The sequence below is a fragment of the Cryptomeria japonica genome, chromosome 4 (assembly GCF_030272615.1).
Source record: "Cryptomeria japonica chromosome 4, Sugi_1.0, whole genome shotgun sequence".
Lineage (NCBI taxonomy): Eukaryota > Viridiplantae > Streptophyta > Pinopsida > Cupressales > Cupressaceae > Cryptomeria > Cryptomeria japonica.
This window is the reverse complement of record NC_081408.1, coordinates 53644622-53669048: the sequence shown is the minus strand read 5'-3', so window position 1 is coordinate 53669048 and position 24427 is coordinate 53644622. Positions and strand designations below refer to the sequence as shown.

The 24427-nt window shown below is 34.0% G+C and overlaps 1 protein-coding gene across 1 annotated transcript; it reads left to right on the top strand.

The window, feature by feature from the left end:
* The first annotated feature begins 583 nt into the window (after positions 1-583).
* Positions 584-23176, top strand: LOC131874886 (leucine-rich repeat receptor-like serine/threonine-protein kinase BAM3). Its single transcript, XM_059218823.1, has 3 exons — positions 584-711; positions 947-1384; positions 23139-23176. Exons 1-3 carry the CDS (start codon positions 660-662, stop codon positions 23174-23176), a joined length of 528 nt encoding a protein of 175 aa, XP_059074806.1. The 5' UTR covers positions 584-659.
* Positions 23177-24427: the final 1251 nt, after the last annotated feature.

Genomic DNA, 24427 nt, shown 5'->3' with positions numbered 1-24427 from the left:
TAAACTCCCATGTTAAATCACAAACTCATCCAGCGGTATTGATAATGATGGTCTTTCCTCAAAAGCAAGGAAAAAATTATGATAGTGATGTTTTCCAAATCTTTGTTGACTTGACTTGCTTTTACTTCTTGTAGGAGAGCACCAAATTTACAAGTGATCCACAATTTGTTTGTAATTTTATTTTATTTCCTATAATAAATATATTTCATATTTGAAATATAGTTATATAGATGTCTTTTATATATTAAAAATAAATTTTTTTATATATATATTATAGATATATATTGAACAAAATTAATTAATTAATCAATAAATAACTCATTCATTAAATTATTGTATTTTACTTATTTTCTTGCCACCAATAACAAAAAGATAATATTTGAATTTTCTCCAAGTCAAGAGTCTCTTGGAAATACATGAAATGCATGTAATTGTATTGATGATGATGGTCTATAATTATTTGAATTTTCTCCAAATCTTTATTGACTTGACTTGCTATACTCCGTGGAAGAGACCACGAAATTCATTTGTCATTAACAATTTGTTTGTTACTTTATTTACCTACTTTTCTCTACTTCTCCAACAATTACATTGCTGAGTACTTCAACCATACTTATATTTACAAAACACTTGTTCCAGTTTTGTTTCAATTAAAGCACATGGAGTATTTGGACCTAAGCATGAATAATTTCATTGGCCACCTACCCAAAGGTACTTTTCTACTGAGCCATTTTCTATTTTCAAAAATTTGAAGTTTATATTTATAAAAAACAATAATATTATTTAGTGTTTGATATTTTGTTTGTATTTAATTTTTTTAATTGTTAAATAGTTAATGATAATTTTATTTTTCGTTTATATTAGAAAATAATAATAAATGATTGCTTTCTTTTTCTGATTTCTATTTTTCTTTAATTTTTAATATTAAATTATTTATTATTTGCAGAATTATTTGGTCTCCAAAATCTGAGGCATCTAGATCTCTCTGGGAACTATTTTGAAGGTGAGATTCCTATGGATGTTGGCTCTGTACACACATTGAATCACCTCAACTTGGCTGGGAATGAAGTGTTTAACTCTAGTTTAAGGTGGGTGGAGAAGCTGCAAGAGCTGAGATATTTGTCTCTTGAAAGTGTAGTGCTAAATATGACAACTTGGAATTTGGAAGCAACCCTTTCTCATATCCATCATCTCCATTACCTAAACCTTGCCAATTGCTATCTATCAGGGCACATCCCCAATGCCATCCAAAACCTCACCTCCCTCTCCCATCTTATTTTAGATGAAAATTACCTTAGTTCTATAGTGCCTTCATGGTTGGGAAATATGCCTCATTTGCAAGAGCTTAGTTTGTCTGAAAACCCATCACTGAATGGAGATGTAGGTCAGATATTATGTTTTGAATGGCCACGATTGACCAAATTTGATCTAGAAAATACCAATATAATAGGGATTATTCCACCTTGTATTGGAAATATTTCTTCCCTCCTCCATATTTATATGAGTGAATCAATGTATTACTTTGGTGTGGGAAAGGTGGAAGGAATTATTCCTTCTTCCCTCAGCAACATCTCTAGTCTTCAGTCACTAAATCTTGGAGGAAACTCAATGAGTGGAGAGATCCCACCCTCACTTGGTCAACTTTCATCTTTGATTGAACTTGATCTCTCTCACAATGAGCTTAGTGGTAGTATACCTTTCTCAGTTGGTTGTCTTTCATCATTGACTTATCTATATCTCTCCTACAATAAAATTGATGGTCAAATACCTTCCTCATTAGGCAACCTTTCATCCTTGATAGATATTCATCTTGATTATAATCAACTAAATGGTACAATTCCCACTTGTATTGCACTTCTCCCTAATGTGGAAACTTTTGATATCTCTTCCAACAATTTGCAAGGTAATTTTTCTCTTGATTCTTTAACAACTACTACTAGCTACCTTGTGATTATTCTTTCTTATAATAAATTGACTATCCAACTTGACCCAAAATGGATACCTCCATTTTCCCTACAAATTTTAGCATTATCTTCTTGCAATATTGAGGGTATCCTACCTCCATTCCTTTCAACACAATATCAATTACATGATTTGGATCTCTCCCAAAATAAGCTATGGGGAAACATTCCATCTTGGCTAGGAGATTTACCTAGTCTACAAGGTTTAAATCTATCATATAATAATTTACAAGGTCCACTACCCCTTACCATATACATTTATTCATTTCAATATTTAGACCTACATAACAATCAATTGAATGGTTGTCTTCCAATTCCTTCACGATCTTCCACATATGTTGCACTATTGGATCTATCAGAAAATGGTTTTACAGGTGTTATCCCAATGCAAATTGGCAAGATTTTACAAGACATTAGATTCTTGTCATTTTCATCAAATTATCTAAGAGGTGGAATTCCTTCTACCATTGGTCTTTTGCAACATCTAGAAGTTCTAGACCTATCAAAGAATAGATTATCTGGTAAAATACCATTGAGACTGACTAATTGCTCTTCTTTGACAAGACTGAACTTGGGAAAGAATAATTTGATGGGGGAGATTCTGGCTCAGATAGGAATGTTAAGCTATCTTGTGGCACTCCAACTGAATGGAAATATGCTTAAGGGAAACTTGCCATCAAGTCTTCAAAATTGCTCCACCTTGCAGATTTTAGATGTGGGTGATAATTTATTAGTGGGAAATATACCCCTTTGGCTATCAAAATTCACTGAGTTGATGATACTTATTTTAAGGTCAAATAAACTCCAAGGGCACATTCCAAACCAATTAAGAAATCTTTCAAAATTGCATGTGCTAGATATTTCACATAACTATTTGACTGGGGCCATCCCATCACAGTTGGCAAATTTAACAGCAATGATGGATCCACATCCACAAGTAAAAATCTCAAATGCTAGTGATTATTCATATTATTACAAAGAAGAGATCCAAGTTATCAACAAAGGATTAGAATTGATGTATTATAATTCTATTTTGTTACTTATAACTTGCATTGATCTATCTGCAAATCAATTATCAAGTGGCATTCCTTTAGAAATTGGAAATCTTAAAGGTATACACACTTTGAACTTCTCAAGGAACAATCTTACAGGAAATATTCCAATCACTTTTGGAATGCTAGAGCAGTTAGAATCATTGGATCTTTCAAACAACAAATTGCATGGAAGAATTCCAAATGACATGCTAAAAGTTTCTAGCCTGAGCACTTTTATTGTATCTAACAACATGTTTTGTGGAAGCATCCCAAGAGGGGGTCAATTTGCAACATTCTCCTCTGCTTATTTCTTTGGGAATCCCGGTCTTTGTGGATTTCCACTTGATAATAAGACATGTAAATGTGGGGAGAAGTCAAATTTTAACATGATTCATCCTCCAAAACTAGAGACTAAAGAAGAAGGAGTGATTCCATGGCATTGGTATGTAGAGTGGATGACAAGTTTTGTTGTAAAAAGGTATTGGAGAAGAAGATTCATCCATATCTTAGATGAATTTGGCATTAGTTTTATAGATAGATTAAGGGGCACTTAATAGGTCAATATAATTTGGCCAAATGTAATTTTCTTTATGAAAATATATCTATTTTCTAGGTCACAAGTTTATAAATAATGCAAATTTTTGTTGATAAAAAATATATATACAATTAATTAATTATTTAACAAAAAAATGTATTGGTGCACAAGTATTCTTGGATGAAAATATGCAAGTGCTTTATGTTAAATTTTATTGAATGAGTAATTAATTTTTGAAAAAAGTAATATATTTTCTTTATTGCCATTGAAATTGAAAATATACTAGAAGATTATTTTTGTTATAGCTTTCTTTTGTGTGTATTTGTGCATGTGTGCGCACACACCTATTAGTACTTTGACATCATTGTTCAATACTTTCTATAGCTAAATGCAAGGCAACATACAAACTAGAATTTAATAGAGATAAAAATAAATTTCGATTATAGTTATAAAAACTAATTTAAAATAATTTATATTTTACTCGCATAAAAACTTTCCTAATCATTTGAAGTGTGACAACAATCTTTTACACTATTTATAACTAGCGCTTGCACCTTACACCGATAGTAATTTATATCATGTTTATCAAAGAAATTCCAATTACAATATCTAACAAAACTCCCACTTCTATAATGCTTTGTTGGATGTCCATAGCCTAATGAGTACTATAAATACATGTATTCAAATGCAGCCAAGAAATATGAGTCATGGAAGGGGTTCAATTGTTGTGAGTGGTGTGGTGTTGAGTGTAGCCACTCCTCCTCCCACGTCATCCAACTCTGCTTCTCCAACAATCATATTTTTGAGTACTTCAACCATACTTATATTAGCAAAACACTTGTTCTAGTTTTGTTTCAATTAAAGCACATGGAGTATTTGGACTTAAGCGGAAATTGGTTTAGTGGCCATCTACCCAAAGGGAATTTCCTACTGAGCCATTTTCTATTTTAAAAATTTGAAGTTTACATTTATAGAAAACAATAATATTATTTAGTGTTTGATATTTTGTTTGTATTTATTTATTTTAATTGTTAAATAGTTAATAATAATTTTATATTTCGTTTATATTAGAAAATAATAATAAATGATTGCTTTCTTTTTCTGATTTCTATTTTTCTTTAATTTTTAATGTTAAATTATTTAATGTTTGTAGAATTATTTGGTCTCCAAAATTTGAGGCATCTAGATCTCTCTTGGAACTATTTTAAAGGTGAGATTCCTATGGATGTTGGCTCTGTACACACCTTGAATCACCTTAACTTGCCTGGGAATTTGTTTAACTCTAGTTTAAGGTGAATAGAGAAGCTGCAAGAGTTGAGGTATTTGTCTCTTGAAGATGTAGTGTTGAATATGACAACTTGGAATTTGGAAGCAACCATTTCTCATCTCCATCATCTCCATTACCTAAACCTTGCCCATTGCTATCTATCAGGGCACATCCCCAAAGCCATCCAAAACCTCACCTCCCTCTCCCATCTTATTTTAGATGAAAATGACCTTAGCTCTATAGTGCCTTCATGGTTGGGAAATATGCCTCATTTGCAAGAGATTAGTATTTCTAGAAACCCATCATTGAGTGGAGATATAGGTTAGATGTTATGTTGTGAATGGCCACAATTGACTGAATTTGATCTACCAAATACCAATATAGCAGGGATTATTCCACCTTGTATTGGAAATATTTCCTCCCTCCTCCATATTGATATGAGTAAATCAACAGAATACTTTGCTATGGGAAAGGTGGAAAGAATTATTCCTTCTTCCCTCGGCAACATCTCTAGTCTTCAGTCACTAAATCTTCGAGGAAAATCATTGAGTGGAGAGATCCCACCCTCAATTGGCCAACTTTCATCTTTGACTACACTTTATCTATTTGAAAACAAGCTTAATGGTAGTATACCTCTCTCAATTGGTCAAATTTCATCTTTGACTGAACTTGATCTCTCTGACAATGAGCTTAGTGGTAATATACCTTTCTCAGTTGGTTGTCTTTCATCTTTGACTAAACTTGATCTCTCTTATAATGAGCTTAGTGGTAGTATACCTTTCTCAGGGACTGCTTAATTACAAAAGGAAGTCTCACTAACTTACAAAAGTGGATTATAGAAATCCAATATAATGTACTACTACAAAAAGCATTTGCTATGCCAAATTTAGTACCGGTCTAAGCTCTTGCAATAATCATAAACCTTACTCCAAAATCTGCCTTAATATTCACACATAATATCCATCTATGTCACATGCATATCACCTATATATAATGTTCTACAAGATCTCATACTTACATATGAGCCTTATTACAATATGCCTTGTCAGCTTACAAAGAGATATTACAATTAAATGCATTATACAATAAACAAAATCCTATTGGCTTAGGGTGTCGGTAATCAATCTTTTCGCTGTTGATGAACTGTATGTCTGTGTAGAGTCTGTCAGTGCCGGTGTCATATGATTGTGAGGTTGCCATCAATGACAATACCTTCAATCACCTACAATTTCTCATTGGAGTGTGCATTTGTCAACATTGGCTTGGAATGGTCCTGATGTATCTTGGAAGTACTTTATGTCTGGTAGTTATGAACAACTGGATAGGCAGTTATTTGAGGATATTGAGGTCTTGCGGCGAAAGCAAGTTTGGCATAAGTTGTCTTGGCCCAAGTGTAATTTTTTCTTATGGTTGGTTGCTCAAAATAGTTGTCTCACTTGGGATAAATTGTACAAGTGTGGTTTCAATGGTCCTTCAATGTGTATGATTTGTTGTGATGTTGCGGAGAGCATTTCTCATCTTTTCTTCTAGTGTTCTTATGTTAGGGAGATTTGACATTTTTGGTGGAGGGTGTGGAAATTTCCCTATAGGCGTGTTTCCTCATGGACTAAGTTTGTGGATCCCATCCAATGGAATTTGTTCTATAGGCATGTTTCCTTCCTTTAAAATTCTTGGGCTATTGGACCATCCTTCATTATCTGGAACCTTTGGTTGGAAGAAATCATCATATTTTTTAGGATGTGCGGTTGGTGGCCCCTCACTTGTGGTGGAAGATTGTGTATTCTTTGGGAGAAACTATTGCAGCTAAATGTGATATGACTGAATTAGTGGCTCCTTGTGATGTTGGATGATTTGATCATCTTCATCTTCCTTTGATGCAGAGTCAGTTTATGCTTAATAGATGTAGACACCCTACTCCAAAGGTGAATAGAGAGGGAAGATGGTCTCCTCCTCTGCAGGGTGTTCTTAAAATTAATATGAATGGCTCTTCCCATGGAAACCCTGGTCATGTTGGCATTGGTAGTGTGGGTTGGGATAGTTATGGGGAAGCTCAGTTTATATTTTTTGTTTATATGGGTCTTCATACTAATAATTTAATGGAGGCTCAAGCTATTTTATTTGCTCTGGAGTGTGCGAGTAAATTGGGATGGCATAGGATTATATGTGAGTCTGACTCTTAGGTGGTGGTCAACTTGTTGAATACGCAACATTTAGATGGGGTTAGTTGGCATTTAGCTTTGATTGTTGATCAGATTCTCAACCTTGGTGCTTCTCTTGAGTCTGTTTCTTTTACCCATATTCCTTGTGAATGGAATGGGGTTGTTGGTTGTTTGGCTAAGTGGGCCACTGATCATATTCTTGATTGGAACATTGTGGATTGGGGTTAGTTACCCCCTAATTTGTCTCAACATTTTCTTCACTTAATTGATCTTGATAGGGCTATGTAATGCCCTGGCTTTGTACTTCTTCTGATCATTAATAAATTTTTACCCCTCCTTTATTTCAACACTAGAAAATTGTTGTTAAAATAATTCAAAACAATATAAATAATATAGATAAAAGAAAACCAAAACAATAAAACAACCACAACACAAAAAAAACATCTCATTCTAAACACTGACCATATCCCACTGCTCCTATTAATCTTTAAGTTTGTTTTCAATGCAACAATATCTTCCCTATCCACCTCTTTCAATACCTTAATCTTCCTTCCTTTGGTTGTCACACTAGGAGCAAATTGTGTTTTGCATTGGAGCATCTTGATACTCTTGGCTAAGTTCTCAATAGTATCTTTATTTAAGTCCACCATCTTCCCTAGGTTCATTTTTATTTCACCAATTTAGTTCTCAATATTTTGACTCTTGCACCCTTCCCTAGAGGATATCTAGTTTTAAGATTACAATTTCTCCCATTGTATTCTAATATTCCAAATACATACTAATGCAATTGTTGTGACTATTTTTGTATTCAAACACAATGTTCATTGTTGTTTCTTTTGCAGGGCTTGTGGTGACCTCATTTTTATATGGTGTAATGGTTTTAAGATGGTTTTAAAATGCATAGTTTGTAATAAAGTTGATCATCTTTGACAGCTTAATGTAACCCTTTAGATTGATCATTTCTTTGCCTTAGCGAGTCTCTACTATTGCTATTAAATTTGAGTTTATTAGAAAAAAACAGGCTTGTTAGAAGGGACTGTAGTTTCATCTTTCCTGAAGTCCATTAATTTGATGCAACAAAACTTTGATCTAAGTCATTTACATTGTTCTGGTTGTAAATGTGCATAATACAACTGACACACTAATTTCCATTTGACTGTCCAAGTTTGGATGAATATGTAAATATAGGTAGGTTAATTTTTCTTCTCTTCATAGATTGGAAACCATTAATTGTATATAATTATATTAGTTTTGTTTCCTCGATAAATCTCTCTTTTTAACATTTTTTTCATCTATTGGCCCAATTGATCTGCAACATGGATTGGTTTCTCTTGTCCATGAAATAAAATGGAAAGGTCAGAGAATATGAAATTTAGATGTGTTTATACTTAAAAAAATTCAACACTTTCTAGTAAATTAATATACATTGTACATACTTAGAAAAGGAATGAATGCAATATAATGAAGAAACATATTTTTCTTTTATCATATTATTGTTGGAACACCAAAAGAATAAATGGTGTTTCATAATTTTAATGATTTTTATTAATTTGACAACAATTTTCTATCTATGTTGATATTGAGTTTTAAGAAGGAAGTCTTACCTCAAGTGTTGATTCACACATTTCTATAATATATATTTTGATAGTAATCTCTGCTTAAGCTTGAGACATAAGTTTGAAGCTGAATAATTTATTTTTTGGCTTTTTCTTTCATGTAATACACCTTGGGTATGCTTCAAGATATAGAAGAATAAAACATGAATTTGTAAAATTTGATTACTGTTGTTTTCAATTAGTTAGAAGGAGGTGGGTGCTCATTATCCTTTAAAAAAAAACAGATATAATAGCAATTGCATCTTGGTGTGCAATGGGTATGTTGAAGGGGTGTGGAAGATCAATTAGGGAGAATTTGGTTTATTTTTTTCATAAATTTTTGTAGTGCATGAGGTCAATTATAGGCTATGATGTTGTTTCTACAACAAAGGTCTTAATGGAGAAGTGATATCTTGAAAACAACAATGTATCAACTTACAAGGATCCAATCATAATTTAAAAGAAACCTTTCAAGTGAGAAGATAATCAAGTTTCATTACCAAAAGGCTCATGTTATGTTTGCAATAGGGCAAGACCAAGAGAGATGTTGAGATATAGGGCTAAAAATTGAGATATATAGAGGGGGAAGGGTGAGAGAGCTGGGTAAAAAGATAGAGAGATAGAGATAGAGATAAAGATAGAGATAGAGATAGAGATAGAGATAGAGATAGAAAGGAAGATAGAGATAGAGATAGAGTTGAAGAGAGTGATGGAGAATGGGAAGAGGAAGGTGGAAAGGAGAGAGATATGGAGAGATAAAGAGAGAGAGGTGAGACAAATTTATAGAGATGGAAGAGAAAAATAAATAGTGGAAGAGAGAGGGAGAGGTAGAAATACAAAGATAGAGATAGGAAGTTTATCATATAGAGAGGGAAAGATGTAGTGGTAGAGAGAGATATAGATAAATAAATAGAGACAAAGGGATAGATGAAAGAAGATAGAGGGAGAGATAGATATAGCGTGGATGAGAAACATTAATAGAGAGGTGTAAGAAGAGGGAGATGGAGAGAGAGGGATAAAAATAGATGGATACAGGGAGGGAATTCTAGAGATATAAGGGGATAGAGAAAGATAGAGGTAGAGATAAAGATAGAGTGAGAGAGAAAGAGGGAAGAAATAGAGAGAGGGGTAGAGGGAGAGATTGGGTAAACTAGATAGGATTTTAAGAGAGAGAGAGAGAGAGAGAGAGAGAGGGGGGGGGGATAGGGTGTGAAATAGAGATATATGTATAGAAATAGATAAATAGAGGAGTGAGAGAGAGGTATAGAGTGTGGTGTTGTAAATTGCATCCCTATGCAATTTTGTGCTTATCTAGGTCCTATTTTAGCTTTCTTGGCCTTTTGTGCCTAACATGTTTGATCTAGCCTAATATAGCATCTCATTTTGTCTTCTCCTTCCCATTTTGGAGCTCAAGTCTAAATTTGGGGCCACTTTGGGGGAGTATGTCGATTAGGTTGGCATGCTTCTCTATGTTTTAGTCCAAATTTGCACCACTTAACAGTCAACATGATTAAGAAGTAAATCTCTTCTCGTGTTGGTCTTCTCTGAGTTTTACACCCCAAAATCCTTGGATAGGTATATAATCAATGTATCTTCCCTTATTTTGGATAGAATGGAAGTAAGATGATAATATTATACAAAATTCACATCTCAAGTCCTCAAGAGAAAGAGTTCAAGCATCAAGGCATTAAAGATTAGGACTAATTTGCATATCTATGCATTTGTGATGGCATCCATGATCTTCCATTCCTAAAGTCAACTACATTCAAGTCAACATCAATATCTTCAAGAGCATTTCAACATCAAGAAGGTTTATGAAGGTATAAACATTTCATTTTCAATTCTAGCCTATTACACCTAACAACATGCTCTCAATTTAAGTTCAATTCAATTCAATTTCAAGGTTAATTCCTAAAATAGAGGTTGCATTTAGGTAAATCCCTTTCAAACCCAATATTTTCTCTTTTTAGTATATGTAAGAACAAGTGACTGACTTACAAAAAATAGGTACAAAGCAAGCAGGTGGAGATCTACACTCTGCAATTTGTCAGAGATGAAATTGTTGGGAGCATGCTAATCAAATTGCCATTGTTCTGGGAGCATGCTAAGAAGAACATCATAGTTTCCCCATTTCTGCATGATATTCAAACTACATGTTATAATTTTCTTTGTTGGATCCTTTTGTAAAATTTGTGTGTCAATTCTTTGTCTTTCCATGTATGCTAAAAACTATCATTTTAACCTGTTTGATCTTAGTTTGTGCATTCTTTAATTACAAATTGTATAGTCATATTATTTTATAGTGAAGGACCATTGCACCCATATTGTTCTTAAGCTACCTTGATCCCAGTGGATCATTCTCCTTCCAATGTAATTGGTAGGTTGGAAAATAGATTCCTTGTTTGCATATATAAACTTGTGAATCCTATTTCCCAAACCTTACATTTTAGTGAACCTAAAATGCTTCATGCTTATTTCTAATTTTTATTTTTAGGTTTGATTTATATGTAATTTATTCATTCATATTTACAATCATTGTGGAGATATACGATCATATTATATACATTTTGAGGTCTAGTTCACCAACCTTACATTTTGGTGAACCCAACGTATCTTATGCTTATTTCTGATATGGATGTTGAGATCTAATTTGTATTAAATTTTTATGCATTTAGAGATTCAAATTTTCTTCATTTTTATGCAATGTTTAAACAGACAACTTGTTAGAAATTTGTATTATTTATACATTTCTTTCATTGTTTGTGTGCATGAGTTTTATGACTTTGAGCCCTACATCTAATATCCCTATTAGAATAAGTTATAGCTTCCCTAAGAGGTGTAGAGCCTGAATCCTAAGGGGTCATTGTCGTACTAACACATGTGTTTCCCCTTAGAGACCCATATGACCCCTAACATCACCATATCACCATATGACCCCTTTTGACATCGTACTACATGACATGACCCCTTAGGACACCATATGAACCCTTTTAACTATTGGCAACAACAATGAGGGAAAACTGAGAGGGGGGGGGGGTGAATTAGTTTTCACTAGATCTACAAACTTAACTATAAATACAGATTTGATAAACTACAACAACAATACAAATAATAAAATTGATAAAACAACACACAACACCAAGATTTTGATGTGGAAAACCTGGTTAAGGGATAAACCACGATGGGAAATTACCCACAATAAGATGATACTCTGTAGTAGTATGTGAAAATATTACAATGGGGAATGCACATGCATTCAGGCACATTGTCTAGAGCTCACTGCTCAAAAGATAATGACCCAAAAGGCTACAACCCTTAGGGAAGTCTCACTAAATTACAACAAGATTTGGACTACATTCTGGAAGCAATAAACTAGAAGAATAACATCTCCAAATGCTTGATCACAGTTTCGGTTAAGCACAATTGTCTGCTCTACAACACCAAACTTTGTTCAATCACAATTTTGAAGGATGAATCACTTGATCGCACATACACCACTCTCTAATAATACAAACACAACCTTGATACCTAAATTACATAACTATATCACCTATATATACAATTCATCAACCTTGATAACAAGGTCGGTTAAACCCTCAACTCATAATTACAAAATAACATCACACGATACAAAGATCAACCACCAGACTAATATAATGATTTATATGACATAACATGGACCTAATTCAAATTTCCAAATATGGAGCACCATCGGAAATCATGCCAAGATCAACCGCAACATGCTACACCACGAAGAAAACCACATAATGTGAAGAGCATCACTGGTTCAGCAAAATCACCAAAAAATCACAGAATGATCAATACAGATCATTAAAACAAATAGGAAAAAATTAGGAAACACTAGCAATAATGTTAGAATCATCAATAATAGCTACACCAACACCACTTATCAAATCTTCATCGAGCAACATCTGAAACTCAAAAACGGTCAAACAATAACAACTGTCACGAAGAAAGATAATTTGTGGAGCACCAAATCATGAACAATCTGAAATGAAGATACACAAGACCATCCTAAACAATACACCAAAATATTGGCACAAGAACTGATCACATTGGAGTTTACTAGAGGAAATACTGAACTCTGCAAAGCACTGATCAAATAAACAAACTGGAAAATGAGATCATCTGATATGATCAATTAAGCTTCCTCGATCACCAAAACCGATACAAAAGAGTATAATGATACTAAAGATACTCCATACACCAAACCATGAACCCAATAAACCAATCTATTGTCACTGGAGAAAGAATATGTTGACATCAATGGCAACAACATATCCTAGCAACAACAATGTCTGACAATCTCCCCCTTTGGCATTGATGGCAACATATGAATGTGAAAAATAATCAATGCAAAGAAATAAATATATCCAATAGACTCCCCCTAAGATTAAAGCAGGTAAAATTATTTTTTCACATGCTTGTCTCCCCGTTTTATAGCAATGCCAAAGATGGAATACAGATTATCCTTCTCCCTAGAACACATCATCATGAATTTCTCCCCCTAAAAACACATAACCAGACTACTCCACTAGAGGAGCAACACCAACTCATCAATATGGATAAAGAGATAAGACTATGAATTCCACCGGATTAATGCAACACAATGCATCTAGTTCTCATCAGGAGTGGTGGATACCTCTAACTTGTCTCTTAAATAGACAAATGTATCTATAGGCAAAGATAGTGAAAATATCAGCAATTTGTTCCTTTGTAGATACATATTCTAAATTTACTTCCTCTTCACTGACTTTTTCCCTCAAGTAATGATATTTGATTGATACATGTTTAGTCTTTGAATGTTGCAAAAGATTCTTTGACATGTTAATAGAACTGGAATTATCATAGTATATGACAGTAGGCTCATTGTAAATAACTTTAATATTTTATAACATTTGCTTCATCCAAACCACCTAAGTCCAGCTATCAGCAACAAAAATGTACTAAGCTTCAATAGTATAAGAATACTGAATCTTATTTCTTCCTAGCCCATGAAACCAATTTCTTAGCCAAAAAGAAAGCACCACCAAATGTATTGTTCAAGTCATCAATGTCACCAACCCAATTAGCATTAGTGTAAGCACATAACATGAAATCATTATTCCTCGGATAGCACAAACCATAATCCATAGTTCCCTTCAAGTATCTGAATATCCTTTTCACAATAGTGACATGACTCTCTTTCGGATCCGCTTGATATCTAGCAGCCATGCACACAAAATGCATAATGTCTAGCCTAGTCTGAGTAAGATATAGCAGTCCACCAACCATAGACCTATATAAGCTCTGATTAGCTTTTGGAGATTCATCATTCTTAGATAATTTTCAGCCAGTCACCATAGGAGTTGCAACTAACTTTTGGAATCATCTAATCCAAACTTCTTTAGTTATTCCTTCACATATTTAATTTGATATATAAAAATACCTTTTCTAGTCTATGAAATCTACAAACCTAAGAAAAATTTCATCTCACCTACCACAAACATCTCAAATTCTTTTTGCATATCACTGGAAAACTTCATGCTCAAGTTACCATCACCTCCAAAGATAACATCATCAACAAAGACTTCAACAATCAAGATGTTATCATTTTCAATCTTAAAATACATATTACTATCAACAGTCCCTTTATTAAATCCCAATTTCAGAAAATACTTATCCAATCTAACATACAAGGCTCTAGGGGCTTGTTTCAATCCTTAAAGAGCTTTCTTCAATTTACACACCATGTCTCCATCATTTGATAATGAAAATCCATTAGGTTGCTCAATGTAGACTTCTTCCTCAAGATCACCATTCAAAAAGGTATATTTGACATTCATCTTATATACCTTGAAATCTTTATAAGTAGCATATGCAAGCAACAATCTAACAGTTTCAAGTTTGGCCACTTGAGAAAAAATCTTCTCATAATCAATTCTCTTTTTGTGAATATCCTTTGCATACCAATCTTGCTTTATTTCTGACAACTTCACCAACTTTATTCAATTTATTCTTGAATACCCACTTAGTACCAATCACATTCTTATCTTTATGTCTAGGAACAATCTCCCACGTGTTATTCTTCTCAATCTTATCTAATTCTTCCTTTAATAGCTCTCATCCAATTTTCATCTTTGCAATCTTCAACAACATCTTTAGGTTCAAATTTAGAAATCAAACATACATCTTCAACAAATAGCCTTCTTCTAGTCATCACACCTTTATTTTTGTCACCAATAATCTAATTTTCTAAATGATTCAATCTCACATAATTCAAAGTCTTTTGATTATTCTGATTTTTAGGTTCTTGCACCTCTCCACTAGTAGCAACAACATCCAGATTAACAGTCTCTACCAGATCATTCTACTTCAATTCTTTAGTTTGAATAGGATTCACAACAATGTGTTGACCATCATCATATCCACAAGCTCCGATTTCGTTTCTAGAATCCTCATTAACCTTCACATTTGTATTTTCTACTATCTTTCTCAGTCTCTTATTGTAGAACCGGTAGGCTTTTCTCTTTGTACCCAATAAAATTACTTCATCACTTCTTGCATCAAAATTTCCCATATCCTCATCTCTTTTGATATAACATTTGCTACCAAAAATTCTAAAATATCTCATAGTAGGAACATGACCAAACCCTAACTCATAAGGGGTCTTATCAGTATTACCTTTAATATGAACTCGGCTGAATGTGTAAACAATAGTGTTAATAGATTCTCTGCAATAGATCTTCAAAACATTCCCTTGAAACAACATAGTCCTTGCAACATCCAAGACAATCATGTTCTTCCTTTCAACAACTCCATTCTACTGAGGGGTTCTAGGAGTAGATAATTGTCTTCTAATCTCATGCTTCTCATAGAATGAATCAAATTCACTAGTGAAGAGGGGAAAATGGAATGAAAGGTTAAATGATAAAAAACATAATGAAATAAGCATGAAAATACTAAAACATCGAGAGATCATTTTTACCTTACTATTTTACGTTCTCCTTCAGATTGAGCTTGATGAAGTGGATGATGAGGATGTGCCCTTGATGCTCCATTTGATGTGTTGCTTGCTTGATTTGGATGTGGACTGATCTCTTTTGTGCTCAACAAGATAGATTGATGGATTGGATTTGGATTGAAATATTAAGGATGGGTGGATTTGATAGAGGATTATGAAGAGAGGAGAAAAGAGCAGCATGCCAATGCATGAGAAGTGGATTCTTTGTGAGGAGAAGAGGCTCCAATTTATAGATTGGAGGAGGCTAATGGAGGGCCAAGATTGATTTGATCAGGAAGGGTTGAGATTGATTTTAAATAGAAGGCATGGATCAAGGGTGCCTTGGAAAAATAAACAGGAATATGAAATTCCTTGGGAAAAGGGGGAGAAATTTGAATTTCAAATATGAGGAATTAAAAATTCTAAAATAAGGATGCATTGAGGGATTCAAAGAAAGTTGAATCTCTTTGAGAGACTCAATGTTGATGTGACATGAGTGGGAATTAAAAATTCAGGGATAATGATAAGCATGATTATGAGAGATTCTAGAAGGATTAATTAGGTTGAGTGGGATTAGGAAAAGTGATTTGTAGGAATCACATGACTAGGTTAATTAATTAGAATTAATTAACTGAGTGGGTTTCGAGGAAATAATTATTGGAGGGGACTTTAGAATAATAGGGGAATAATTAATTTATTTGATAAATTAATTATTGGACAATAGTAATAGAATTAATTAAATTAGATTTAATTGATTCTCAAAGGAATGAGGACAACACAATTAAATTAATTAGTTATGCTGATAGGCTTAAATTAATTAAATATTAATTTTAGGTGTCTACAACTAGAATATAATTCTCCACATCTATCAGATCTCGGACATTTCACCTTTAGTCCTAACTCAGTCTCAACTTTTTCTTTGAATAACTTGAATTTCTAATGCTTTAGATTTCTCCTTCAAAAAGACAACCCACATCATCTTGGAATAATCATCAATTAGAAACATAAAATATCTATCTCCCTATACACTTCTAACATTTGTAGGCCCACACAGGTCAGTATGCACAAGATCTATCAATCTATCAGATGTATATTGCTTTCTCTTGAAAGAAATTCTTGTTTGCTTACCCAATTGACATTCCTTACATACTGGATTAGCAGGCTTAACAATCTTAGGCAAATCTCTAGCAACTTGAATAGAACTAATCTTAATCATAGAATCAAAATTAACATGACACATTATCCTATGCTATAGCCAACTTTCATCAATTTGAGCAATCAAACAACTTTTGTCACTAGCATTCAAATGAAAAATATTACCTAAAGTCTTAGTTGTAGATGCAATCTCTATACTAGAGGCATTTAGGATCTTGTATTTACCATTCTTGAATTGTAAATCATAACCTTTGTCCACCATCTATCCAAAACTCAACAGATTATGCTTCAAACCTTCAACATATAGAACATTATCAGTATTATTCTTACCATCAAAAGAAATAGAACCTCTACCATGAATCACATAGACTTTGTCATCTCCAAATCTCACTATTCCATCATCATACCTTTCCATACTCACAAATTTTCTTTTATCACTAGTCATATGATGTGAACAACTAGTATCTATTACCCATTCATCTTTTTCTTCAACTTTAGCAACCAAGGCTTTTTCCTCAATAATACATCTAGTGGAATCAACATGTACTTGTCTATCTTTCTTAATGGAAAGAAACACAACTTCATCTCCTTCTAATTCTTCATTTGTAACACCTTTTCTCTAGTAGCATAATAGCAATTCTTCTGATTCCTATACTTTCAGTTAGACTTGCAAAGCTTATCATACTTCTCATACTTTTCATATCTATCATTTATGTCATGCTTATCAAATTTATCAGGCCTATCATATTTATCCATTCTCTCTGGGCACCTAGAAGAAAAATGTCTTACCTTATTGGAAGAGAAACATTTCAAGGGAAATTTTACATCATACGTTCTGGCTCCTTTAGGCAATCTCTAGGCAATCAATGCTTCAAGCTCATCCAGTTCTTTTTCTCGCTCTTCCATCTCTTTCCTTTCTCTTTCATATTCAGATATTCTGCATTCTTCAGGTTCATACATCTTCTTATTGGATACAAATTCTCTAAATAATATCTCAGACTTTCCATGTGATGCACCAAATTCGTTCAGCTCAAATGCAACAATCTTTCCAACCAATATATCTCTTGTCACAATAGTCACACTTTGGATCTCATCTATAGCCGCTACCTTGTATTTATAAGAAGGAGGCAATGATCTTAGCACCTTAGAAACAATTTCATCTTCTTCAAGGGTTCCACTAACACATTTGATACCTAGGACAAGATCATTCACCTTAGACATAAAGGTATTTATGTTCTCATCTTCTCCCATCTTCAACATCTCATATTTTCCTTTCAAACTCTACAACTTAGCAACTTTCATTTGTTTATCTCCTTCATTTAGGATCTCAAGCTTCTCCCAAATCTCATGTGCGGTCTGAATTCCCATTACATTTGTCATCTCAGAAATACTTAGGGCACTCAGTAATGCTTCCTTCACTCTAATGTTATGTTCAGCTTCCTTCATCTCATCAGTATAACAGGTCCACTCGGAGGAGCAGAATAGGCATTTTTTGTAATGTTCTAGTAATCTTCTTTAGCACATCTCAAGTACACTTCCATTTAGTTCATCCATACATCATAGTTACTACCATCAAATCTCGAACTCTCCTTCTTAAAGATAACTCCTCTAGTTGACCACCAAGAAAACCGCATAACATGAAGAAAATCATCGGTTCAACAAAATCACCAAAAATTCATACAATGATCAATGCAGATAATCAAAACAAATAGGACACAATTAGGAAACACCAACAAGCATGTTAGAATCATGAACAATAGCTACACCAACACCACTTATCAAATCTTCATTGATCAACATCTGAAACGCAAGAACATTCAAACAACAACAAATGTCACAAAGAAAGATAACTTACAGAGAACCAAAGAATGAACCATCTAAAATGAAGATACACAAGACCATCCCAAATAACATTCCAAAATCTCAGCATAAGATCTGATCACACTGTAGTATACTGGAGGAAATACTGAACTCTGCAAAGCACTGATCAGAGAAACAAACTGCAAAACTAGATCATTTGATATGATCAATTAAGCTTCCCAGATCACTCAAACCAATATAGAAGAGTATAGTGATACCAAAGATACTCCATACACCAAACCATGAACCCAATAAACCAATTTGTAGTCATCGGAGAAGGAATATGTTGACATCAATGACAACAACATATCCTAGCAACAACAATGTCCAACGTTATTATCCTAACACATGACATGGCCCCTTAGAACACCATCTGACCCCTTAGGAGAATATGATTTCCTAATGGGTCATCTAGTGTTCTAAAATATGTTTTAGCCCTTAGGACCCCATATGACCCCTAACTACACCATATGATCCCTTAGGGCACCATATGACCCCTTAGGATAATATGATAGATCCTAATGGGTCATATGGTCCTAAGGGGTCATATAGTCTTCTAACACATGTGTGACCCCTTATGACCCCATATGACCCCTTAGGACACCATATGACCCCTTAGAACACCATATGACCCCTTTTAAAATCCTAATACACGATATGACACCTTAGGACAATATGATGTCCTAAAGGATCATATGGTGTCCTAAGAGGCCATATGGTGTTCTAAACCATGTGTGGCCCCTCAGGACCCCATATGACCCCCAACGACACCATATGATCCCTTAGGACACTATATGACCACTCAGAACACCATATGACCCCTTAAGACACTATATGACCCCTTAAGACACCATATGACCCCTTCAGACACTATATGACCCCTTAGGACACCATATGACCCCTTAGGACACCATATGATCCTTTTTAACATCCTAGTGAATGACATGACCCCTTAGGACAACATATTACCCCTAACGACTCCATATGACCCCTTAGGACCCCTTAGGACCCCATATGACTCCTAACAACACCATATGATCCCTAACGACACCATATGACCCCTCAAGACACTATATGACCCCTTTTAACATCATAGTGCATGGTGTGGCCCCTTAGGACATCATATGAGCCCTAAGGAAACCATATGACATTATAAGGGATCATACAGTATCCTAAGGGATGATATGGTGTTATAACACGTGTGGCCCCTTAGGACCCCATATGATCCCTAACGAAACCATATGACCCCTTACGACACATTATGATGTCCTAATGGGTCATATGGTATCCCAAGGGGTCATATGGTGTTCTAACACATGTGTGGCCCCTTATGAGCTCATATAACCCCTAATGACACCATTGTTAGAATGAATGGGAGAAAAACTAAGAGGGGAGATGAATCAGTTTTCCACAAGTTAAACAATTATTGTAGATTATAAACCTTCTACCAGAGAAAAATGAGAACATAACAGAACTGTGAAAGATAAAGAATGAGATTACACAACACACAACACCAATATTTTGATGTGGAAAACCCTATGAAGGGAAAAATCACTGTGGGAAACCCTACCCACAATCAAATAATACTTCCATAGTAGTATGTGAGAATATTACAATGGGGATTGCACTTGCAATCAGGCCAATCACCTAGAGGACATTCCTCAACACAAACGAGAAGTCTCACTAACTTACATAATCATCGGACTACAATCCGAATGAAATGAACTGTGAAAATAGCATCTCCTAATGCTTGGTTACAGTTCTAGTTAAACAAAGTGATCTGCCCTGCAACACCAAATTGTCCACAACACTTCATTGAATGATATATCCTTGTTCTCACATTTACCTCTCTTTGATAATGCAGACAAAATATCAATACCAAAATTACATAAACATATCTCTTATATATACAAATCATCAACCTTGATAATAAGGTCGGCTAAACCCTCAACCCTCAACCCTCAACTCATAATTACAAAAATTACATTACACGATAGAAAGATAGATCACCAAACCAATATTATTATTTAAATTACATAGTATGGACCTAACTCAAATTCTCAAATAATTACATCCACCGGAAATCTCGCCAAGATAGATCGCAACACATTACATGAACTGGTGAAAACCCTCAGTGTCAATAACATAGAATATCCTACCAGACCCAAAGAGGATCACTAAACCTTCATGCTATCCAATGTGAAGCCACCAAACAATTGGGACACAATCAAGAACACCTTTAGCATGCTAAGAACCATTTCTAGAAGCCACATCAAAACCACTTAATCATTTCATCAAATATCACCAACCGAGACGAAGAATATCAACTGATAGTTTAGAACATAATCAATAGCTTCTAGAGAACCAAATCATGAACCAACGAAATATGAAATACATGTAATCATCATGAATATTTATCCAAAACCAAATCCAACAATCTAAACATACCGAAGAAGAATCATTAATATCCTTTGCCAAAACCATGTTTGACCGGAGGAGCTCAATAACCTATCAAAGCAATGTTGACATCCAACCAGAGCACTATTGACATCAATGACAACACATAATCAATTCCTGCATATTTCCAACAATATTCCCCTTTTGAATTGATGGAAACACTAAATGTGAAAAACATTTAAGTGCCAAGGAATGCCAACAATATCCAAGAAAATCTCTCTCAAGATAACAATAAAAGAATTGACTGATCTCTCCCCCATACTGGAATATGTTTTTCTATGTTTTGCACACGGACATCCCTCCCTCTTTGACATCAATGATGAAGGTTAGATTCCAAGGTATTGAACCAATTAGATAACTACTCCCCCTGAGTAGTAGCACCATCTCATCAACCTAGATCATAAGATATTTCTGATAAGCTCATCAGATTGATGCATCTCTACATCTTTAAGTCTCTTCTAGAGGGGTGGTGATCTATAATTGATTTCTAAGATATTCAAAAGTATCTTTAGGAAATGGTTTTTTTACAATATCTGCAATCTATTTCTTAGTGGGCACATATACCAATCTAACTTCCTTTGCTTCAACCTTTTCTTTCAAGAAATTATATCTTATAGATATGTGTTTTGATTTGGAATGAAATACTAGATTCTTTGACATATCAATAGCAGTTGTATTATCACAGTGAATAAGAATAGGCTCATCATAAATTACCCTTATATCCTTCAATATTTGTTTCATCCATAATATTTGAGTACAATTTGTTGCAACAACTACATATTCAGCTTCAACAATAGATAATGAAGTGCATGATTATTTTTTGCTAAGCCATGAGACTAACTTCTTCCCAAGAAAGAATGCACCACCTGTAGTGCTATTCTGGTCATCAACATCTCCTACCCAATCTGAGTCTGTATAGGCACATAATTTGAAATCATCATCCTTTGGATACCATAACCTTTCAAATATCTAAATATCCTTTTGACAACAATGTCATGATTTTTCTCTTAGATCAAGCTGAAATCTAAAAGCAATGCAGACAACATTCATTATATTTGGTCTGGTCTAAGTTAAGTACAGTATTCCACCAATCATTGATTTGTATCTAGTTGAGTCCACTTTAGGAGATTCATCTTTCTTTGATAGTTTGTAACTGGTTATCATAGTGGGTTCCAACTGGTTTTGATTTTTCAAGTCCAAATTTATTTAGCAATTCTTTCACATATTTAGTTTGACAAATGAAATTAACTTTATCAGTTTCAGTGATCTAAAGAGCTAAGAAAAATTTCATCTCACCAATCATAGAAATTTCAAATTCATTCTTCATGTCATCAGCAAATGTCAGGCATAGATTTTCTTCTCCTCCAAAAATGATATCATCAACAAAGACTTCAATTATCAATATGTCATCATTCTCAATCTTATAATATAAGTTGCTATCAGCATTACCTTTGCTAAATCCAAGCTTCAAAATATGCTTATCCAATCTAGCATAATAGGCTCTAGGGGCTTGTTTCAATCCATATAAGGATTTCCTCAATCTACAAACCATGTCCTTGTCTTATAATAGTGAAAATCCATCAGGCTTCTCAATGTAGGCTTCTTCTTCAAGATCTACATTTAGGAATGCACATCTGACATCCATTTGATATACCTTGTAGTTCTTGTGTGCAACATAGGAAAGAAATAGTCTTACTGCTTCAATCCTTGCAACTGAAGCATAAGTTTCATCATAATCAATTCCTTCTTGCTGTGAGTATCCTTTGCAAACCAATCTAGCTTTGTTTCTTACAATGTGTCCTTCATTTAGTTTGTTTCTGAATGCCTATTTAGTTCCAATAATATATTTATCTTTAGTCCTAGGAACCAATTCCCATGTGTTATTCTTTTCTATCTGATTTAATTCCTCTTCCATTGCTTTCATCCAATTCTCATCTTTACATTCTTCAGTAATTGATTCCAGTTCAATTTTAGAAATTAAACATACCTCTTCAATTGCTAACCTTCTTGTCATCACACCTTTTCTCTTATATCTTCCAAAATGATTCAACTTTACATACCTGGGAGTCTTTGGATTATCTTGACTATCTAACTCTTTATGTTGTTCAACAGTTACTGTGGAATTTTCTGATGTTATTGGAGCAGTTTGATCAATGCTCTGATCTGATTCTTGCATTACTAGTTCTGATTTGACAATCTCATCTTCTGATCCATAGTCATATGATCTGATCTGATTGTTTCTTTGTACATCCACTATGGCATTTATGCTTTCCACTATCCTTTGCAATCTTTTTTTAAAACATCTATATGCTTTTCTCTTAGTAGAATAACCCAAGAATATTCTTTGATCAAATCTAGGATCAAATTTCCCTATTCCATCATGTCTTTTGATATAGCAGTTACTTCCAAAAATTCTAAAATACTTGACAGTATGAGTATGACCGAACAATAATTCATAAGGAATCTTACTGGTATCACCTTTTATGTGTATCCTATTGAAAGTGTAGACTGTAATATTGATAGCTTCTCTCCAAGAAATATTAGGAAATTTGGCTTCCATCATCATTGTCCTTGCAACATCTAAGATAGTTTTGTTGTTTCTTTTCACTACTCCATTTTGGTGTGGAGTTCTAAGTGCAGATAATTGCCTTTTGATTCCATATTTCTCCCAAAAATTGTTGAATTCACTAGATGTAAATTCACCACCTTGATCTAATCATCAAAAATGCAACCCACAACATTCTAGAGTAATCATCAATAAGAAACATAAAGTATCTATATCCTTCAAATCTTTTAGTCCTTGCTGGACCACATAGATGAGTATGAATAAGATCAAGAATTTCATTAGCTCTGTCGTGTATACTTTTGAAAGAAGTTCTAACTTGCTTACCCATTTGACATTCTCTACATACTAGATTATGAGGCTTGATGATATTGGGAAAATCTCTAACAACCTTGGTTGAACTGATCTTTACTATGCAATCAAAATTCACATGACACATCCTTTTATGCCATAACCAACTGTTCATCAATCTGAGAAATCAAACATGTCTTCTCACTCGAGTTCAAATGAAAAATATTTCCTTTGGTTTGAGTTCCAGATGCAATTTCCAATCCATATCTATTGATAATCTTGCATTTTCCATCTTTGAATTGCAGATGAAATCCCGTATCCACCATTTTTCCTACACTCAAGAGATTATGCTTCAAATCTGTAAAGTCATAAAATTGTGACCCTTGCAATTTTCAACTATATTTGGGTCTTTGCATTAGTGGACAAATCCCTAAGCTTGATCTGAGAGCCAAAACATGCTCATGTCATCAAAAACTTGCATTTTTCATCATTTCGCACTGCCTTTTGTTATTGCCTGTCCTAATTCAGGGCATGACAAGGGCATGGT